Source organism: Phyllobates terribilis, unplaced genomic scaffold (genome assembly GCF_046119375.1).
Source record: "Phyllobates terribilis strain yellow unplaced genomic scaffold, ASM4611937v1 Scaffold_1__5_contigs__length_1240528914, whole genome shotgun sequence".
Classification (NCBI taxonomy): Eukaryota; Metazoa; Chordata; class Amphibia; order Anura; family Dendrobatidae; genus Phyllobates; species Phyllobates terribilis.
Genome location: NW_027362761.1, coordinates 699,248,544 through 699,266,999, shown reverse-complemented (window position 1 = coordinate 699,266,999; position 18,456 = coordinate 699,248,544). Strand labels below are relative to the sequence as shown.

The 18,456-nt window shown below is 48.7% G+C and overlaps 1 protein-coding gene across 1 annotated transcript in view; it reads left to right on the top strand.

Moving 5' to 3' along the window:
• Positions 1-18,192, top strand: part of KISS1R (KISS1 receptor) — a 431,843-nt gene extending 413,651 nt beyond the window's left edge. The window contains 2 exon segments of the mRNA XM_073655142.1: positions 4,748-4,986; positions 17,477-18,192. Of these exon segments, the coding sequence (XP_073511243.1) occupies positions 4,748-4,986; positions 17,477-17,833 (596 nt within the window). The 3' untranslated portion in view covers positions 17,834-18,192.
• The last annotated feature ends 264 nt before the right edge of the window (positions 18,193-18,456 follow it).

Below are 18,456 nucleotides of genomic sequence, written 5' to 3'. Positions count from 1 at the left end.
GGCAGTAACCTGGGAGTCAGAGATGCTTTCGGAGGTCTTCCTCATGCTGTTCCCATGTCTTTTCAGCACTGTATGCATGTGTCTGATGATGTGTCACACACCACATAGCCAGATAAGGTTGTAAAATGTTAAAAGGACATTTCCCAATGAATGAGTTTGTCTTGGTTGAAAGCAATGCAAAAGTGCAAAAACGCATCAAAAACGCTGCGTGTGAACATAGCCCAAGGTGTGGAGGAGCTTTTTTGTTTTTGGTTATTTATTTTGCCTTATATACAAGTCATTACCCTGGAAAGGATGTTCCTTAATATTTTTCCCACTTTGGTTTCGTTTTTACATGTTTTATTGTGAGTCCATAAAAGTGCCATAATACCTCTGACAACGTTGTTGACAGCAGTGACCTGGGAGTCAGAAATGCTTCCAGGGGTCTTCCCCATGCTGATCCCATGCCATTTGAGCACTGTTCCCATTGATTTGGGCAATTTTTAGGCCCTCTGCAGACCGCCGGGGGGATCTGCTGGAAAAATGCTCGAGTTTCCCATAGACTTACATTGGGCTCATTACTTGGTCCGAGCACTCGAGCATTCCAGTTTGCTCTACCCGAACAACGAGTACCCGAGGATTTTAGTGCTTGCTCATCACTAGTGTGGAGCAATGTTTTAATGGGCACAATAAAAGCTATGTTTTATTTTAAGAAACTAGCCTGATAAGCTGGATCATCCTTCCCTTTTCACCTTTACCCCCATTTTGGAATTTGTTTTCCATTTTTTTAGTAAATTACATGGTAAATCACCGATTTTGTCACCACATTTAAATAGCGTCCGCGACCAATCAGCACAGCCGTGTTTAAATGTGGAGCCAAGATCGGTGATTGGTCGCGGCCGATGTTTAAATTTCGCGCCCACATCGGTGATTCGTCGCGGGCAGCGTCCGCGACCAATCAGCACAGTAGTGTTTAACTTTTGCGGCAAGATCACTGATTGGTCGCGGGCCAAGACCGCGACCAATCACCGATTTGTGCGGCACATTTAAATAGCGGCCGCGACCAATTGGATGTCAGCGCCGCTCCCCGGTCCTCCCTTCACACCCTAGCCGCATGGATGTCAGCGGCGCTGCCTGTGCGGATACTTCCGCTGCGAGAACCCGGGACATGAGCGGGCGCTCGCAGCAGAAGTATCCGGACCCGCAGCGCCGCTCCCCAGTCCTCCCTTGACACCCTAGCCGCTGATCTCCCCACAGTATCCGCATGGTGTTACAAAGGTCCGGACATTTGTGTTCAAAATCGCTGATTGGTCGCCGACGCTATTTAAACGTGGCGCCAAAATTGGTCGCGCCCAGCGTCGGCGACCAATCAGCAATTTTTAACACAAATGTCCGGACCTTTGTAACACCATGCGGATACTGTGGGGACATCAGCGGCTAGGGTGTCAAGGGAGGACCGGGGAGCGGTGCTGCGGGTCGGGATACTTCTTCTGCGAGCAGTCGCTCATCTCCCGGCTTCTCGCAGCGGAAGTATCCGCACAGGCAGCGGCGCTCCCCGGTCCTCACTAATACGATTCCGCTCCCCGGTCCTCACCAATACGATTCGCTGATTGGTCGCGTGCGGAAAGCGCGACCAATCAGTGATCTTGGCGCTAAAGTTAAACACCGCTCTGCTGATTGGTCGCGGGCAGCGGCCGCGACCAATCACCGATTTGGGCGCCACATTTAAATAGCGGCCGCGACGAATCACCGATCTTGCCGTCACATTTAAACACTGCTGTGCTGATTGGTCGCGGACACCAGACGCGACCAATCAGCGAGCTTGGCGCCAAATTTAAGCAACGCTCTGCTGATTGGTCGCGGACGCCAGACGGGTCCAATCAGCGAGATTGGCGCCAAATTTAAACAACGCTCTGCTGATTGGTCGAGGCCGCCGGCCGCGACTAATCAGCATTATTGGCGCCAAATTTAAACACCGCTCTGCTGATTGGTCACGGGCAGCAGCCGCGACCAATCACCGATTTGGGCGCCACATTTAAATAGCGGCCGCGACCAATCACCGATCTTGCCGCCACATTTAAACACTGCTGTGTTGATTGGTCGCGTCTGGCGTCCGCGACCAATCAGCACAGCAGTGTTTCAATGTAAACACCGCTCTGCTGATTGATCGCGTTCGCTGGCCGAGATCAATCAGCAGTATTGGCGCCAAATTTAAACCCCGCTCTGCTGATTGGTCGCGGTTGCCGGCCGCGACTAATCAGCAGTATTGGCGCCAAATTTAAACACCGCTCTGCTGATGGGTCGCGGCCGGCGTTTGCGACCAATCAGCATTATTGGCGCCAAATTTAAACCCCGCTCTGCTGATTGGTCGCGACCGCCGGCCGCCACCAATCAGCGATTTTGGCGGCAAATTTAAAACCCGCTCTGCTGATTGGTCGCGGTTGCTGGCCGCGACTAATCAGCATTGTTGCCGCCAAATTGCCGGCCGCGACTAATCAGCATTATTGCTGCCAAATTTAAACACCGCTCTGCTGAATGGTCGCAGCCGTGACCAATCACCATTATTGGCGCCAAATTTAAACACCGCTTTGCTGATTGGTCGCGACCGCCGGCCGCAACCAATCAGCATTATTGGCGCAAAATTTAAACCCCGCTCTAGTGATTGGTCACGTTCGCTGGCCGCGACCAATCAGCATTATTGGCGCAAAATTTAAACCCCGCTCTGATGATTAGTCGCGACCGCCGGCCGTGACCAATCAGCGATATAGTCGCCAAATTTCAACACCGCTTTACTGATTGGTCGCGGTTGCCGGCCGCGACCAATCAGCGATTTTGGCGCCAAATTTAAACACCGCTCTGCTGATTGCGCCCGGTCTGCCGCATACATATTCTAGAATACCCGATGCGTTAGAATCGGGCCACCATCTAGTGTCACAAATAAATGATATATATCACATGGTATCTAACCACAATCGTGTTTAAATCCATGGGTCAAATAAATAATAGCATGCACATCTGAATTAAGCAATAAATAAATCAACAAACTGTGTGCCCACTGGACGAACGCAAACCCTTTTGTCTTCAAGGAAGATAAGCCATGACCAAAGGTGACTGGCAGCAGCTTTCTTCACTCTTCCCATTCATGTCAAATGCATGTATATGTATGGGAGGTGGACACAACGCAGAGAAAAAAATAACAAGTTATCAAAACAAGTGAGTCAGTAATGACATAAAAGGAGAGAGGTTCCTGTCCGTAATAGCTTGCAATAGTGTACCTGTATGCAATAGTGTATGCAAATTATAGACTCTAGGAAATTTGAGACTTGAGAAATGCCTCAATATCATGAGGCCAATGTTCTTCTGTCTAAAAATACCAATGCTTTTTTGGTTGGCTTAACCCCTTAATGACATATGACATACTCAGTACGTCATATGCTGGCTCCTCGCCTTTGATGTGGGCTCACAATCTAGCAAGCTGAGCCCGCATCTTTGCCAGCAGATCATGGCTGATTATTACAGCCGCGGGCTGAGCAGAGCTCTGTCCATGGCTATTAACCTGTCAAATGTTGCTGTCAATCTGTGACAGCAGCATTTACAATGCGCCGATAGGGGGCGTGCCATTCTATGCGCCCATTGACGCACCTTTGATATGATAGTGTGGCGCCAGTTGGTTTCTGTGATGGCCAAGGGTCTCCTGATGACCCCTGTGCTTGTCTTGACGGTAATCTTGTGAAAGCCAGGCTATGGGGACCATGATTTTTGCTATATACAGTAATACTATAGCATTGCTGTATATAGCACAAGCGATCGGGTGATTGCAGGTTCAAGTCTCCTAAGAGGACCAACAAATGCAGTGAAAAGAAGTTTTAAAAAATCTGAAAAAAAAAATTTTTTAAAGATCAAATCACTCTTCTCCCCCCCCATTAAAAAGTGAGAAGTAAACAATATAAAAAAAATACATATTTGATATCAGTGCGTTCATAACAGTCTGACCTATAAAAATATCAAATAAATGAATGCAATCAGCAAACCCCGTAATAAGGAAAAAAAAAAATCGAAAAACCAATTGCGTTTTTAAATAAAAAAGTTTTAGATCTCTTGGAATAAGGGAAGGAAAAGACGAAAGCGCAAAAAGAAAAAATTGTCTGGTCCTTAAGGGGTTAACACACATAAAAACAGTAGCAGCTGCCTATAGCAACTAGGGATCTTAATGAATCAGACATATCTTACTCCACCACATCCCTTAATGAAGAGGTGCATGCCACTTAATGAATTAGGTGTATTTTACAAGTGCTGTGTGCTTCCAACACAAATATATTTCAGTCAGTGACTGGAGTATATTTCTGGCATAAAATATGTACTAAAATGGCTTGAATTAGACATCGGACGTAGCCACGCATTGTCCCGTCCATGCTTTGCCAAGCTGCCTGAGACTGGATTGAACACCAAAAGTTGCAAAATTTTTGCGCAACTTCTTGCACCTTAATGAGTCAGGTCCATATATATTTAATTCACTGATATAGGCTAGAACATGCAAGCTGTGACATTCTTGTTCTTAAGGAGAATGTCATCATTTTCATTCTAGTTTTCATGCATGAGACCTTTTATGTGTAAATTTATTAGTGAACTTTAATTGTGGAACATTTTCATTTATAAGGTCAATATACAAAATTGGCATTCAGATATTCTATAAAACTAATATAGGCATATGCTGTGTGTGTCTTATGTAATGTCTAACTTGCCTATGTTTTTTGCTTTTAATTTACAGGTTCCTTTTTAGTATCTATACCAGTCCCCATTTATAACCAGCTCATTGAAGGCTATTGGTTTGGGCCGCAGATGTATTGCATTGAATCTTTTCCATCTGTTTCCCATGAAAAGGCTTTCATCCTGTATAATTTCCTAATGGTTTACCTGCTCCCACTACTCACTATTTGCATCTGTTACTCTGCCATGGTCTACCAGATGGGACGGCCCTCTGTGGAGCCAGTTGATAACAACTACCAGGTAAAATGGAAGCTACAGTACATTGTAGCCATTTAACCACTTATGTAAAGTTGAGGGTAAGCATAAAACAAAGATTAAGAAGAGAGGAAGGAGTAAGTAATACAGTTTTTTCTGGCATCCAAAAAGGAGGCTAATTATATTTCCTAGAGTCTAGTGGAAGGGGTAATATTCCTTGGATAGCTAATATTGAAAGTGTCTAATGTAGAAGGAAGGTATAAATTAAAGGGAAACTGTAACCAGGTTTTCTCCATATACAGTCCTGCTCATCGTTATTGGCACCTAAGAAGTTTAAGTACATAATGTGGAATATCTCCTGAAAAAAATGAATCAAGTGAAACAGTTGTTATGCACACGCCCGGGCTGAGCGGCGTGTGCGTGTGATTGTAGTGATTCCACTGGACCATGAACCGGAGAGTGCCTGGAGGGGCGTGACTAAGTATCTGGCCGATCCGACCAAGATGGCACGACGGCATACGACGCCAGTGCACCAGGGAGGAACCAGGCAGAGGGACCAGGTGCTACTCCAGGTCAAACTCCGGACACGGGGGTTGACCCACACAGGGATTACTGGATCAGGCTGGTTAGGCTGGCGCACAGACTGGAGGGTATAGGCAGGCACGACTGGTATGCAGGCAGGCGGGTAAAGGCAAGCGCAGCTAGAGTGCAGACAGGGAGGCACTAGCAGGTAGGAACACAGGCGGGATAGGACCCAGTACACACTGGGACTCAGGAACAATACAGGTAGAGGGGTACAGGCAAGCACAGCTAGAGTGCAGACAGGGAGGCACTAGCAGGTAGGAACACAGGCGGGATAGGACCCAGTACACACTGGGACTCAGGAACAGGCAGGTTAGGCTGGCACAGACTGGTGGATATAAGCAAACACGGCAGGTATGCAGATGGGTGGATACAGGCGAGTATGCAGGCAGGGAGGTACTGGCCGAAAGGACGGGCTGGAGCACAGAAAGGTTAAGACCCAGTACAGACTGGGTCACAGAACCGCAGATGCGGTAGACAACCACAGCAGAGAGGGAACGCCCGAAGCGGTGGGCAAGAACAGAGCAGGACGGGGCTGCAGGAGCAGCGAGCACAAGCAGGGCAGGACAGGACTGCCGGAGCAGCGGGCAGAAGCAGGGCAGGACAGGACAGGACTGCCGGAGCAGCGGGCAGAAGCAGGGCAGGAAAGGACTGCCGGAGCAGCGGGCAGAAGCAGGGCAGGACAGGACTGCCGGAGCAGCGGGCAGAAGCAGGGCAGGACAGGACTGCCGGAGCAGCGGGCAGAAGCAGGGCAGGACAGGACTGCCGGAGCAGCGAGCAGAAGCAGGGCAGGACAGGACTGCCGGAGCAGCGGGCAGAAGCAGGGCAGGACAGGACTGCCGGAGCAGCGGGCAGAAGCAGGGCAGGACAGGACTGCCGGAGCAGGGCAGGCTAGAACCGCCGGAGCGGTAAGCAAAGGAGTCAGAGCAGACTAGAACCGCCGGAGCGGTGAGCAAAGGAGTCAGAGCAGGCTAGAACCACCGGAGCGGTGAGCAAAGGAGTCAGAGCAGACTAGGCTGAGTAGGGTTGACAGGGCTCTGTTCACACGGAACAGACAGGAAGGAAAAGGCAGAGCCAGACACCCACAGGGTACTAGCAGAGAAGTAGCGAGTGGACCACAAACTCACAAACGGGAGTACAGAGACAACAAGCAGGAGTTAGGTACGAGTTCAGACTCTGCAGAAAAAGGAAGGAAACGGACATAGAGGCAAAACAGGTAAAGGATAGGAGAGAGTTCAGACTGGAACTGAGTGTACGGAGGAGACAGACACTGCAGCGGAATACAGGAGCGGGTCTGGGAATACGGCCCCCAGAGAGGCAGGACGAACAGGCAAGGTGCGTGTTCAGACAGGACAGACAAGATACAGGAGCAGGTCTAGGTAATCGGCCCCTAGAAGGCGGGAGGAACAGGCTAGGAGCGTGTTCAGACAGGTCAGACAAGATACAGGAACGGGTCTAGGTAATCGGCCCCTAGAAGGCAGGAGGAACAGGCTAGAAGCGTGTTCAGACAGGCCTGGAAATACAGCCTCCAGGATAGGCAGACAAGAGAACACAGAACGGGACCTGGCACCTTCAGAGTGCAAGCACACACTGAATGAAACACTATGCTCAGGCAGGGATAGATGGGAGCAGCTGAGCTATATACCAGGTGACAGACAGCAATAGGCTGAGGACGCACAAGGGGTGTGACCCACAGCAGGTACAAAAAGCAGGAAGTGATCGGGCGCCGCCCTTAAGCAGCAGAAACAGACACAAACAGACAGCATGGAGGGAAGCCAGAGAGACATTCTGGACAGGAGATCAAGTGCGCGCTCTTGCACAGTGGGAGATGGACCACTATGCAAGGACGCCGCCAGGTATGTTACAGTACCCCCCCCCTTACGCCCCCTCTTCTTCAGGCCTGCCAGAATCTTCCGCAGGGAATTCGAGGGCCAATTCTTCACTTCGAAGAGATCACTTCCCCTGTCCACCGGAAAAACTGGTCTCCTCTGGGTAGCTAGGATGCTACCTCCCATCCAGCCACCCTTAGCAACAGACGAAACGGGTGGAGTACCAGGAACAGCACACAAGGAAGTCTCTCTCCACATATTTTCAGGTGGCACCCCAGAGGGTACAGGAGACAACTGGAAGTCCTCCACCGGGTTGGAGGGGGACAGAGACTTGGGGGTAATCTCTGCTTCGAGGTACATGTTGTCAAGCTCACAGGAAGAAATAGACGGGTTATCAGGTACATAATGAGGAAAAGTCACTGTCTCTTTGTTTTCTGGTGGTACCCCGGAGGATTCAGGAAACAACTGGAGGTCCTCCGCCGGGTCAGAAGAGTGCAGAGGCTCAGAGAAAACATCTGCTTCAGAGTACACTAGGTCGGACTCACTGGACGAAGCAGGCGAGGTATCGGGTACCGAGTATAGGAAAGTCTCTGTCCATTCTCCACCAGGTGGCACCCCGAAGGGTTCTGGAGACAACTGGCGGTCCTCCGCCTGGTCAGAGGGGTGTAGAGACTCACGGGTAACCTCTGCTTCAGAGTACACTAGGTCGGACTCACTGGACGAAGCAAGCGAGGTATCAGATCCAGGATATAGGAAAGTCTCTGTCCATTTACCACCAGGTGGCACCCCGAAGGGTTCTGGAGACAACTGGAGGTCCTCCGCCTGGTCAGAGGAGTGTAGAGACTCGGGAGTAACCACTGCTTCAGAGTACACTAGGTTGGACTCACTGGACGAAGCGAGCGAGGTATCAGGTACAGAGTATAGGAGAGTCTCTGTCCTTTCGCTACCAGGTAGCACCCCGAAGGGTTCAGGAGACAACTGGAGGTCCTCCGCCTGGTCGGAGGGGTGTAGAGACTCGGGAGTAACCTCTGCTTCGGAGTACACTAGGTTGGACTCACTGGACGAAGCGAGCGAGGTATCAGGTACAGAGTATAGGAGAGTCTCTGTCCTTTCGCTACCAGGTAGCACCCCGAAGGGTTCAGGAGACAACTGGAGGTCCTCCGCCTGGTCGGAGGGGTGTAGAGACTCGGGGGTAACTACCACTTTGGGGTACCCATTGTCAGGCTCACAGGACGAAGCGGACAAAGTATCGAGTACCGGGTGTAGAGAATTCTCTCTCCATTTGTCATCGAGTGGTATCCCGGAGGATTCAGGAGGCAACAGGGGGTCCTCCGCCAGGTAGTAGAGGTGCACAGACTCTGAGGTAACCACAGCTTTGGAGCATCCTTGGACATGCACACCGGTTAAAGTGGGTGAAGCATCTGATGCCGGGTGCAGGAAGTTCTCCTGTGTGGAGTCTGGATGGGCAGAAGTCTCTTCGGGCAGGAGAACTGGTGCACTACCCACGCACATTACCCGTTGGGGCTTCTCCGGGATACAGGGAGATGAAGCTTCAGTAGGGACTTCAAGGTTGGGGTCAGGAGGTCTCAGGGAGGACAGACCCTGGCGTGACGGCTTGCCTCTACGTCTAGCACGTCTGGACTGCCTCTTGAGGTTGGGAGAAGTATTCCGGAAAGCGTAGTCACCCTGTGAGGATTCTGGGTGGGCAGTAGTCTCATTGGGCTGGAGGACTATTGCGCTACCCACACACATTACCCATTGGGGCTGCTCCGGGATATTGGGAAGTGAAGCTTCAGCAGGAGCCTCCGGGTTAGGATCATCGAAGACCATTAGAAAGGCCACCAGGAAGGCCATTAGGTCCAGGAGGATCGGATCCTGTGTTTCATATAGGGGGTTGATCCATTCCAAGGCATCCCCCGCCAGGTAAGACATAATGAATGCCACCTTAACCCGATCGGTGGGAAAACATAGAGGGTAGAACTTGAAGTGTAGCATGCATTGCTCCACAAATGCACGACTTTGTCTAGGATCCCCATAATAACGTAGCGGATCCGCGGGAACGAGAGCAGATAGATCCATCTGGACGGGTGCGTAATTCGCCTGGAACTCAGCTAAAGGAAAAAAAAATATTTATTTATTTATTTTAATGCATGTATTCGCTGGAAAACTTCTCAGAGAGCGAAGGCCGTGGGGCTCAACGGGAACCATGGCCTGAGCATGCTGTTATGCACACGCCCGGGCTGAGCGGCGTGTGCGTGTGATTGTAGTGATTCCACTGGACCATGAACCGGAGAGTGCCTGGAGGGGCGTGACTAAGTATCTGGCCGATCCGACCAAGATGGCACGACGGCATACGACGCCAGTGCACCAGGGAGAAACCGGGCAGAGGGACCAGGTGCTACTCCAGGTCAAACTCCGGACACGGGGGTTGACCCACACAGGGATTACTGGATCAGGCTGGTTAGGCTGGCGCACAGACTGGAGGGTATAGGCAGGCACGACTGGTATGCAGGCAGGCGGGTAAAGGCAAGCGCAGCTAGAGTGCAGACAGGGAGGCACTAGCAGGTAGGAACACAGGCGGGATAGGACCCAGTACACACTGGGACTCAGGAACAATACAGGTAGAGGGGTACAGGCAAGCACAGCTAGAGTGCAGACAGGGAGGCACTAGCAGGTAGGAACACAGGTGGGATAGGACCCAGTACACACTGGGACTCAGGAACAGGCAGGTTAGGCTGGCACAGACTGGTGGATATAAGCAAACACGGCAGGTATGCAGATGGGTGGATACAGGCGAGTATGCAGGCAGGGAGGTACTGGCCGAAAGGACGGGCTGGAGCACAGAAAGGTTAAGACCCAGTACAGACTGGGTCACAGAACCGCAGATGCGGTAGACAACCACAGCAGAGAGGGAACGCCCGAAGCGGTGGGCAAGAACAGAGCAGGACGGGGCTGCAGGAGCAGCGAGCACAAGCAGGGCAGGACAGGACTGCCGGAGCAGCGGGCAGAAGCAGGGCAGGACAGGACAGGACTGCCGGAGCAGCGGGCAGAAGCAGGGCAGGAAAGGACTGCCGGAGCAGCGGGCAGAAGCAGGGCAGGACAGGACTGCCGGAGCAGCGGGCAGAAGCAGGGCAGGACAGGACTGCCGGAGCAGCGGGCAGAAGCAGGGCAGGACAGGACTGCCGGAGCAGCGAGCAGAAGCAGGGCAGGACAGGACTGCCGGAGCAGCGAGCAGAAGCAGGGCAGGACAGGACTGCCGGAGCAGCGGGCAGAAGCAGGGCAGGACAGGACTGCCGGAGCAGCGGGCAGAAGCAGGGCAGGACAGGACTGCCGGAGCAGGGCAGGCTAGAACCGCCGGAGCGGTAAGCAAAGGAGTCAGAGCAGACTAGAACCGCCGGAGCGGTGAGCAAAGGAGTCAGAGCAGGCTAGAACCACCGGAGCGGTGAGCAAAGGAGTCAGAGCAGGCTAGGCTGAGTAGGGGGGACAGGGCTCTGTTCACACGGAACAGACAGGAAGGAAAAGGCAGAGCCAGACACCCACAGGGTACTAGCAGAGAAGTAGCGAGTGGACCACAAACTCACAAACGGGAGTACAGAGACAACAAGCAGGAGTTAGGTACGAGTTCAGACTCTGCAGAAAAAGGAAGGGAACGGACATAGAGGCAAAACAGGTAAAGGATAGGAGAGAGTTCAGACTGGAACTGAGTGTACGGAGGAGACAGACACTGCAGCGGAATACAGGAGCGGGTCTGGGAATACGGCCCCCAGAGAGGCAGGACGAACAGGCAAGGTGCGTGTTCAGACAGGACAGACAAGATACAGGAGCAGGTCTAGGTAATCGGCCCCTAGAAGGCGGGAGGAACAGGCTAGGAGCGTGTTCAGACAGGTCAGACAAGATACAGGAACGGGTCTAGGTAATCGGCCCCTAGAAGGCAGGAGGAACAGGCTAGGAGCGTGTTCAGACAGGCCTGGAAATACAGCCTCCAGGATAGGCAGACAAGAGAACACAGAACGGGACCTGGCACCTTCAGAGTGCAAGCACACACTGAATGAAACACTATGCTCAGGCAGGGATAGATGGGAGCAGCTGAGCTATATACCAGGTGACAGACAGCAATAGGCTGAGGACGCACAAGGGGTGTGACCCACAGCAGGTACAAAAAGCAGGAAGTGATCGGGCGCCGCCCTTAAGCAGCAGAAACAGACACAAACAGACAGCATGGAGGGAAGCCAGAGAGACATTCTGGACAGGAGATCAAGTGCGCGCTCTTGCACAGTGGGAGATGGACCACTATGCAAGGACGCCGCCAGGTATGTTACAACAGTTTTTTGTATACGAGAGCACTCGTGTTAAATACAAAACAGCAAATGATAAACATTAATTTAAAACAAAAAACAATGGGAGGTAAAATATGAAAAACCTAGAGCTTGCTGTGTCACTGGTATTGGCACCCTTTACATTGATTTAGCATGAAAACACATTTTGAATCGCCTGTGGTAAATCACAAAAGAGATTCACCTGTGATCAATTGTCGGCGCCCATGTGACATAAATTAGCCAATGAATGATGACTTGACTGTTTTAAAAAGCCACATGGTAGGCCCTGTTCCTTTGTCTCAATGGTGAAGACAAAAGCGCTGTCTGAGGACATCAGAACTGCTATTATTAGTAAACACAAGACTTCCAAAGGGTATAAGGCCATCTCCAAAGACCTTGGTATCCTAGTTTCAACAGTGCGCAATGTTATTAAGAAGTTTGCCAAGCATGGAACCGTCAAGAGGAAAATTGACAAGAGATGTCTTCGAAGGTTGGTGCGAATGGTGGAAAAAACACCACGTCAAACATCCAAAGACCTGAAGGCCAACCTGGAACAGTCTGGGGTCATGGCTTTAACAAAGTACCGTTCACCGCACACTAAACCAAGCAGAGCTTTATGAGCGAAGCTCAAGGAAGAAACCATTGCTGAAGAAAAGACATAAAAAGGAACGACAACTTGTAATATCCCTGGCAGCGTGCTTGCATGGTGCACCACCTCCCACCATGAAAGACCGCAATCTTACCTGTCAGTCCATGCTGCACTCTTTGCTCCAGTACCTGCTCTGTCCATGTCTCTTGTCTGATTGCTTAGGGCGTCGTCTGCTTGTTTCTTATAGCTACTGTATGCACAGTCCTAATGCGTCCCCAGCCTATTACTGTGAGTCACTGGATACTGTCACTCAGTTTGTCTTTTGCAACTGAGTTGCCAGGTCCTGTCCTGTATCTAGTCTGTTCTGCCACCCTGGGGGCTGAGTACCCAGGGCCGCAATCAGTATCTCTGACTTCTAGTCTGTTTCAGCCACCCTGGGGGCTGAGTTCCCAGGCTCGTTGCTGTATCTTGTTCCCGGTTCAGTTCCTGTCTGAACAGTGTCCTAGCCCATTACTTGTTTCTCTCTATGTCTGTACCTTCCCTTTTCCTGCAGTGTCTGAATCTGCACTTAACTCCAACTCTTTTTCTCTGTACTTCTGTTTGTGAGTTTTGTGTCCACTCGCTACTTCATTGTGTGTATCTGGTTCTTCTTGTCCCCTTTCCCTGCCTCTGTATCTACCTCCTGTGTTCTAACCATCTTCCTGTATTTTCCAGTCTGTTCCATGTGAACAGAGCCCTGTCCTGTCTGCCTTCACCTTCTGCTCTGTTCTGCTCTGCTTGTTCACCGCTCCGGCGGTTCCGCTCTGCTCCGCTTGTTTACCGCACCTGCGGTTCTGTTCTGTTCTGCTTGTTCACCGCTCCTGCGGTTTTGCTCTGCTAGTCCACCGCACCTGCGGCTCTGTTCCTGTATCCCAGTCTGTACTGGTCCCTATCCAGCCTGCGTTCATACCTGCCAGTATCTGCCTGTCTGCATTCCAGCCGTGCCTGTCAGCACCCGCCTGTCTGCATACCAGCCGTGCCTGCCAGTACCCACCTGCCTTCATACCAGCCGTGCCTGCTAAGTACTCACCTGCTGTCATACCAGTCGTGCCTGCCAGTACCCACCTGTCTGCATACCAGCTAACCTGCCTGTTCCTGCATTCCCCGGTGTGGGTTAACAGCTGTGACCGGGGTCTGACCTGGAGTAGCACCTGGTCCCTCTGCTCGGTTCCTCCCTGGTTCACGGAGTCGACTGAGCCGCCATGCGACCTTGGTCGGATCGGGTTGATACTTAGTTACGCCCCTCCAGGCACTCCTCGGTTCATGGTACAGTGGGATCACTAATCACGCTCACGCCAGTCAGTCCGGGCGCGAGCATAACACAACTGATCTTTAACAAAGAGTACCTTGACAAACCGCAATCTTTATTGGAAAATGTTCTGTGGACAGATGAAAGAAAAATAGATCTTTTTGGCAATGCAAAGCAACAAATTGTTTATTGACGGCGCAATGAAGTTTAAAAGGAAAAGAACACCTTATCAACAGTTAAGCATGGTGGAGAATCCATAATGCTGTGCTGTTGCTTTGCTGCGTCTGGTTCTGGAGGCCTTGACCGTATCACAATAATTATGAAATCAGAATTATCAAGAAATTTAGAGCGAAATGTCCTACCCAATGTGAGAAACCTTGGTTTGAGTCGAAGATTATGGGTTCTCTAACAATACAATGACCCAAAGCAGACCTCCAAAAGTACATGGAATGGTTGAAAATGAAAAAAATGGACTGTTTTAAAATGGCCAGCAATGAGTCCTGACCTCACTCCCATTGAAAATCTTTGGGGTAAGTTGAAATCTGCCATTGGGAAAAATAACACTGCAAACATTCAAAAGCTTGAACAAACTGCAAAGGAAGAGTGGGAGAAAATTCCAGCTGAGAAGTGTAAGAAGCTTATAGATGGCTACAAGAAACGTTTGGAGCCTGTCATCAATTGCAAAGAGTGTGCAACCAAGTATTAACCCCTTGGGATTTTTCGTTTTTGCATTTTCGTTTTTTGCTCCCCTTGTTCCCAGAGCCATAGCGTTTTTATTTTTTGGTCAATATGGCCGTGTGAGGGCTTATTTTTTGCGGGACGAGTTGTACTTTCAAACGCCATTACTAGTTTTACTATATCATGTACTGGAAAACGGGAAAAAAATTCCAAGTGCGGTGAAATTGCAAAAAAAATGCAATTCCACAATTGTTTTTTGTTTTTGTTTTTCTTTCCACTTTCACTGGATGGTAAAACTGACCTGCCATTATTATTCTCCAGGTCATTATGAGTTCGGAGACACCAAACATGTATAGGTTCTTTTTATTTAAGTGGTGAAAAAAAAATCCAAAGTTTGCTAAAAAAAAAAAAAAAAAAAATGGTGCCATTTTCCGAGACCCGTAGCGTCTCCATTTTTCGGGATCTAGGGCCGGGTGAGATCTTATTTTTTGCGCGCCGGGCTGACGTTTTTATTGATACTATTTTGGGGTAGATACGATGTTTTGATCACCCGTTATTGCATTTTATTGCAATGTTGCGGCGACCAAAAAAACGTAATTCTGGCATTTGGAATTTTTTTCTTGTTATGCCGTTTACCGATTATTATTTTTTTTATTTTGATAGATCAGGCGATTCTGGATGCGGCGGTACCAAATGTGTATGTGGGGTTCATTTTTTATTATTTTATTTTGAATGGGGCAAAAGGGGGGTGATTTAAACTTTTTAATTTTTTTAATATTTTTAAAAACATTTTTTAAAACTTTCTGCATGCTTCAATAGTCTCCATAGGAGACTAGAAACAGCAACTGTCTGATCGCCTCTGCTAAATAGAGGTGATCAGCAGATTACCTCTATGTTGCAGAAATGCTCCTGTACTATGAGTGCCGACCACTAGGTGTCGCTCATAGTAATCTTTACTTGACAACCACTGGAGTCTGCTGCAGACCCAGGGTTGTCATGGCCACCCATCGGTGACCCGCGATCATGTGACGGGGTCACCAATGGGCGGGGCTAATGCCGCTCTTCCGGCGGGGCTAATGCCGCGCTTCCGGCGCCGCACTGTTAAATGCTGCTGTCAGAGATTGACAGCGGTATTTAACATGTTAACAGCCACGGGTGGATCGCGATTCCACCTGCGGCTGTTGCGGGCACATGTCAGCTGTAATAATCAACTGACATATGCCCGGTTCAGTGCAGGATCAGCGACGGAGCCCTCACTGAACCGGGGGTAATGGCCTGGGGCATACGAATACGCCCCAGGCCAGTAAGGGGTTAATTAGGGGTGTCTTTATTGCTGCACATGCTGTTTATTCTGTTTCTTCTTTGAAATTTCAAAATGTAAGTTGAAAAACAATGTTTTATTGTTGTATTACTTTGAACCACTAATTTAAAATTCCTGAGGATATAACTTTAGTACATTTCCATTTATTTCTGAAGATATTGTACAGTCTATGAAAAAATGAAGGGGTGCCAATAATGGTGAGAAGCACTGTAAAATATGGCCACCACCATTACGGACACTTTTACAGAATGCTAGAATGCTGTAAAAAAGTTCCCAATCCCCTCTGTAGATCCCAAAAAGACCTTCTATTATATTCACAGATTACTTTTTCCGGTCCGATTGGCATCTCTGGTCTACATCCGGCACCGCCTTTCTTTCTGCAATCGCTGTCCTCCTGCCCTGCTTCATATGGATGATGTGTCCTACGTCATCCACACAGTATCCAACAATCGCGCCAAAGGCAGAGCAAAATACTGTAATTCACATATGCTGACTTTACTTCTGGGTCATCGGCACTCTTTGGCCTCTCCTGGCGCATGCACATTACAATATTGTGCTCTACCCTTGGTTGGGCAGAAAGAAGTGCCCCTGAACAGTAGCACGATTGGGGGACATACGTTATCCACATGAAGCATTGAAAGCGGACTGCGATTGAAGAAAGAGAGGAGATCAAGACCAGAGACACCTACAGGACCGGACCACGACGTTCGTGGGTATAATAAAAGGTCTTTTTTGGGGTTTGCAAAGGGGATTGGGAAATTTTTAACTGCATTCTAGTGTACTCTAAAAGTGCCCTTAAATGGGGTTCTCCACGAAATGTATTAAAATAAATGATACACATTTAAATATTAAACATTTTTTCTTAATACCTTTATTTAGCAAAAAAGTATGCTTTATCTCGTATGCTCTGTCAGGATGTTAAACATAGCAACTGCCAGAAAACACAGTAGGAAGCACGAGACAGACGCAGTAAGACGGTCAGTCCGACTGAGATGGATGTTCATTCTCCGTCAGCAAAAGAAAAGGGTTTACTTCTCCTATAGTCCGGCTCCCCTCAGTGTCCTGTCAGGTTGACTGAACAGAGGAATGTGCGTTCACGATGGGACCTCTGTCTGTTCCTTCACGCAGCCTGTCCCACGGGTAGTGATTATGGTAGCTGCCATCTTGGAATTCTGACGGAGAGCAGTAGATAAAAAATACCTCTTTGCTATATAAATGAATTTAGAAAAATGTTTAACATATAAATGTGTATGATTTATTTATTTTAGTACATTTCTCGGAGAATCCCTTTAGTAGTGGTGGCTGTACTTTAAAGGGAACCTGTCATCAGGTTTTCCCCCATATAAAGGAGTTGTCCAGTCAAAATCGATAAGTCTGCATTCACTCTGTGTTACTGCAGACTTATGAATCCCCCAGTGCACACACTGCACTGCGGGGATTCAACAGTTTCTCTCCCGGGACCGGAGGACATGTATGAGTTATACATACTCCCGGCCAGAGCCCGTCTAGTGGGCGCGGCATCACTCCATACACTTATATAGAGCGAGGCAGTGCAGTGGGCGTATGACTAGAGGGTGCAGCCTTGCTGCATACAAGTGTTTGGAAGTGAGGCGGTGCCCACTGGCTGGAAGTATATATAACTCATACATAACCTTTGGTCCCGGTTCAGAAACTGGCGAATCCCTGCAGTGTACAGTGCGTGTGCTGGGGGGATTCATAAGTCTGCAGTCACTCAGAGTGACTGCAGACTTATCGGTTTGGACCGGACAATCCCTTTAATCCCCCTGTCGACTAATAGATGTCCCACTGTTGGGCTCAGGTGACATTACTAAGAAGTCAATCAAACCCCACAATATGTCTACTTCTTATTTTTGACAGACTGAGTTTTTCTGCTTCATATGTTCGTACTCCTGATTTTTCTTTCATCTCCAGATACAGCTTCTGGCAGAGCGCTCTGAGGTCATGAGGACAAAAATTTCACGCATGGTGGCAGTCATTGTCTTACTTTTCACAGTCTGTTGGGGTCCAATTCAGCTGTACATCTTGTTTCAAGCTTTTAGTCCTTCCTTCAAACGTGACTATTACACCTACAAAGTAAAGATTTGGGCCCACTGCATGTCCTATACAAATTCGTCTATTAATCCGATTGTTTATGCCTTTATGGGTGCCAATTTCCGTAAAGCTTTCAACAAAGTGTTTCCGTTCCTCTTCAAGCAACGAGTGGGCAGCACTAGGATAGCTAATGCTAATGTCAACACTGAGATGCATTTTGTCTCCTCTGGAACTTAGAATACTGAACAAAGAACACATCAAACACATTATTTGGATTGCATATATCAAAAAATTGGCCATATTAGATTCTTGGGGAACAATATTAGCAAACATTACATCTTAATATTAAAAGCCTTATGAATGTACTCCGCATGGTGTTCCTGAAATGAAAGGGTTTATAGGACAATGATCCTGTTTAACATTCAAGAGAGGAGAGGAATTTATGTGGATTTCCAGTACATGGAACTGAAAAAGGATCCTAACAGGAAAAACAATTGAACTCATCATAACCTGTTTTTCTACTACAGCAGCAAATTCAATAGTTGAATGTGTGCAACCATGCGAAACAGAAATCCCAAAATACAAGCAATTCTATTTACATGAGACAAAATATCTAGGAATATAATCAATAAAGTCTTGTTGCTCTAATGAAAAGACCATAGGTAATATTGTACCCGTATGTATGATTTTATTATTATTTGGTGTTTTTATGACTTTGGCCCAATTTGGCTTTGATTCATCACTCTCTCATCTTTGTTGAAGTAAAAATTAGAATTTTAGGCATTATTCTTGTCATAAATTCATTATGGTTTTTGCACCATTTTTGCACAAATTTTTTCAGTCCATGTAATTGTAGCACC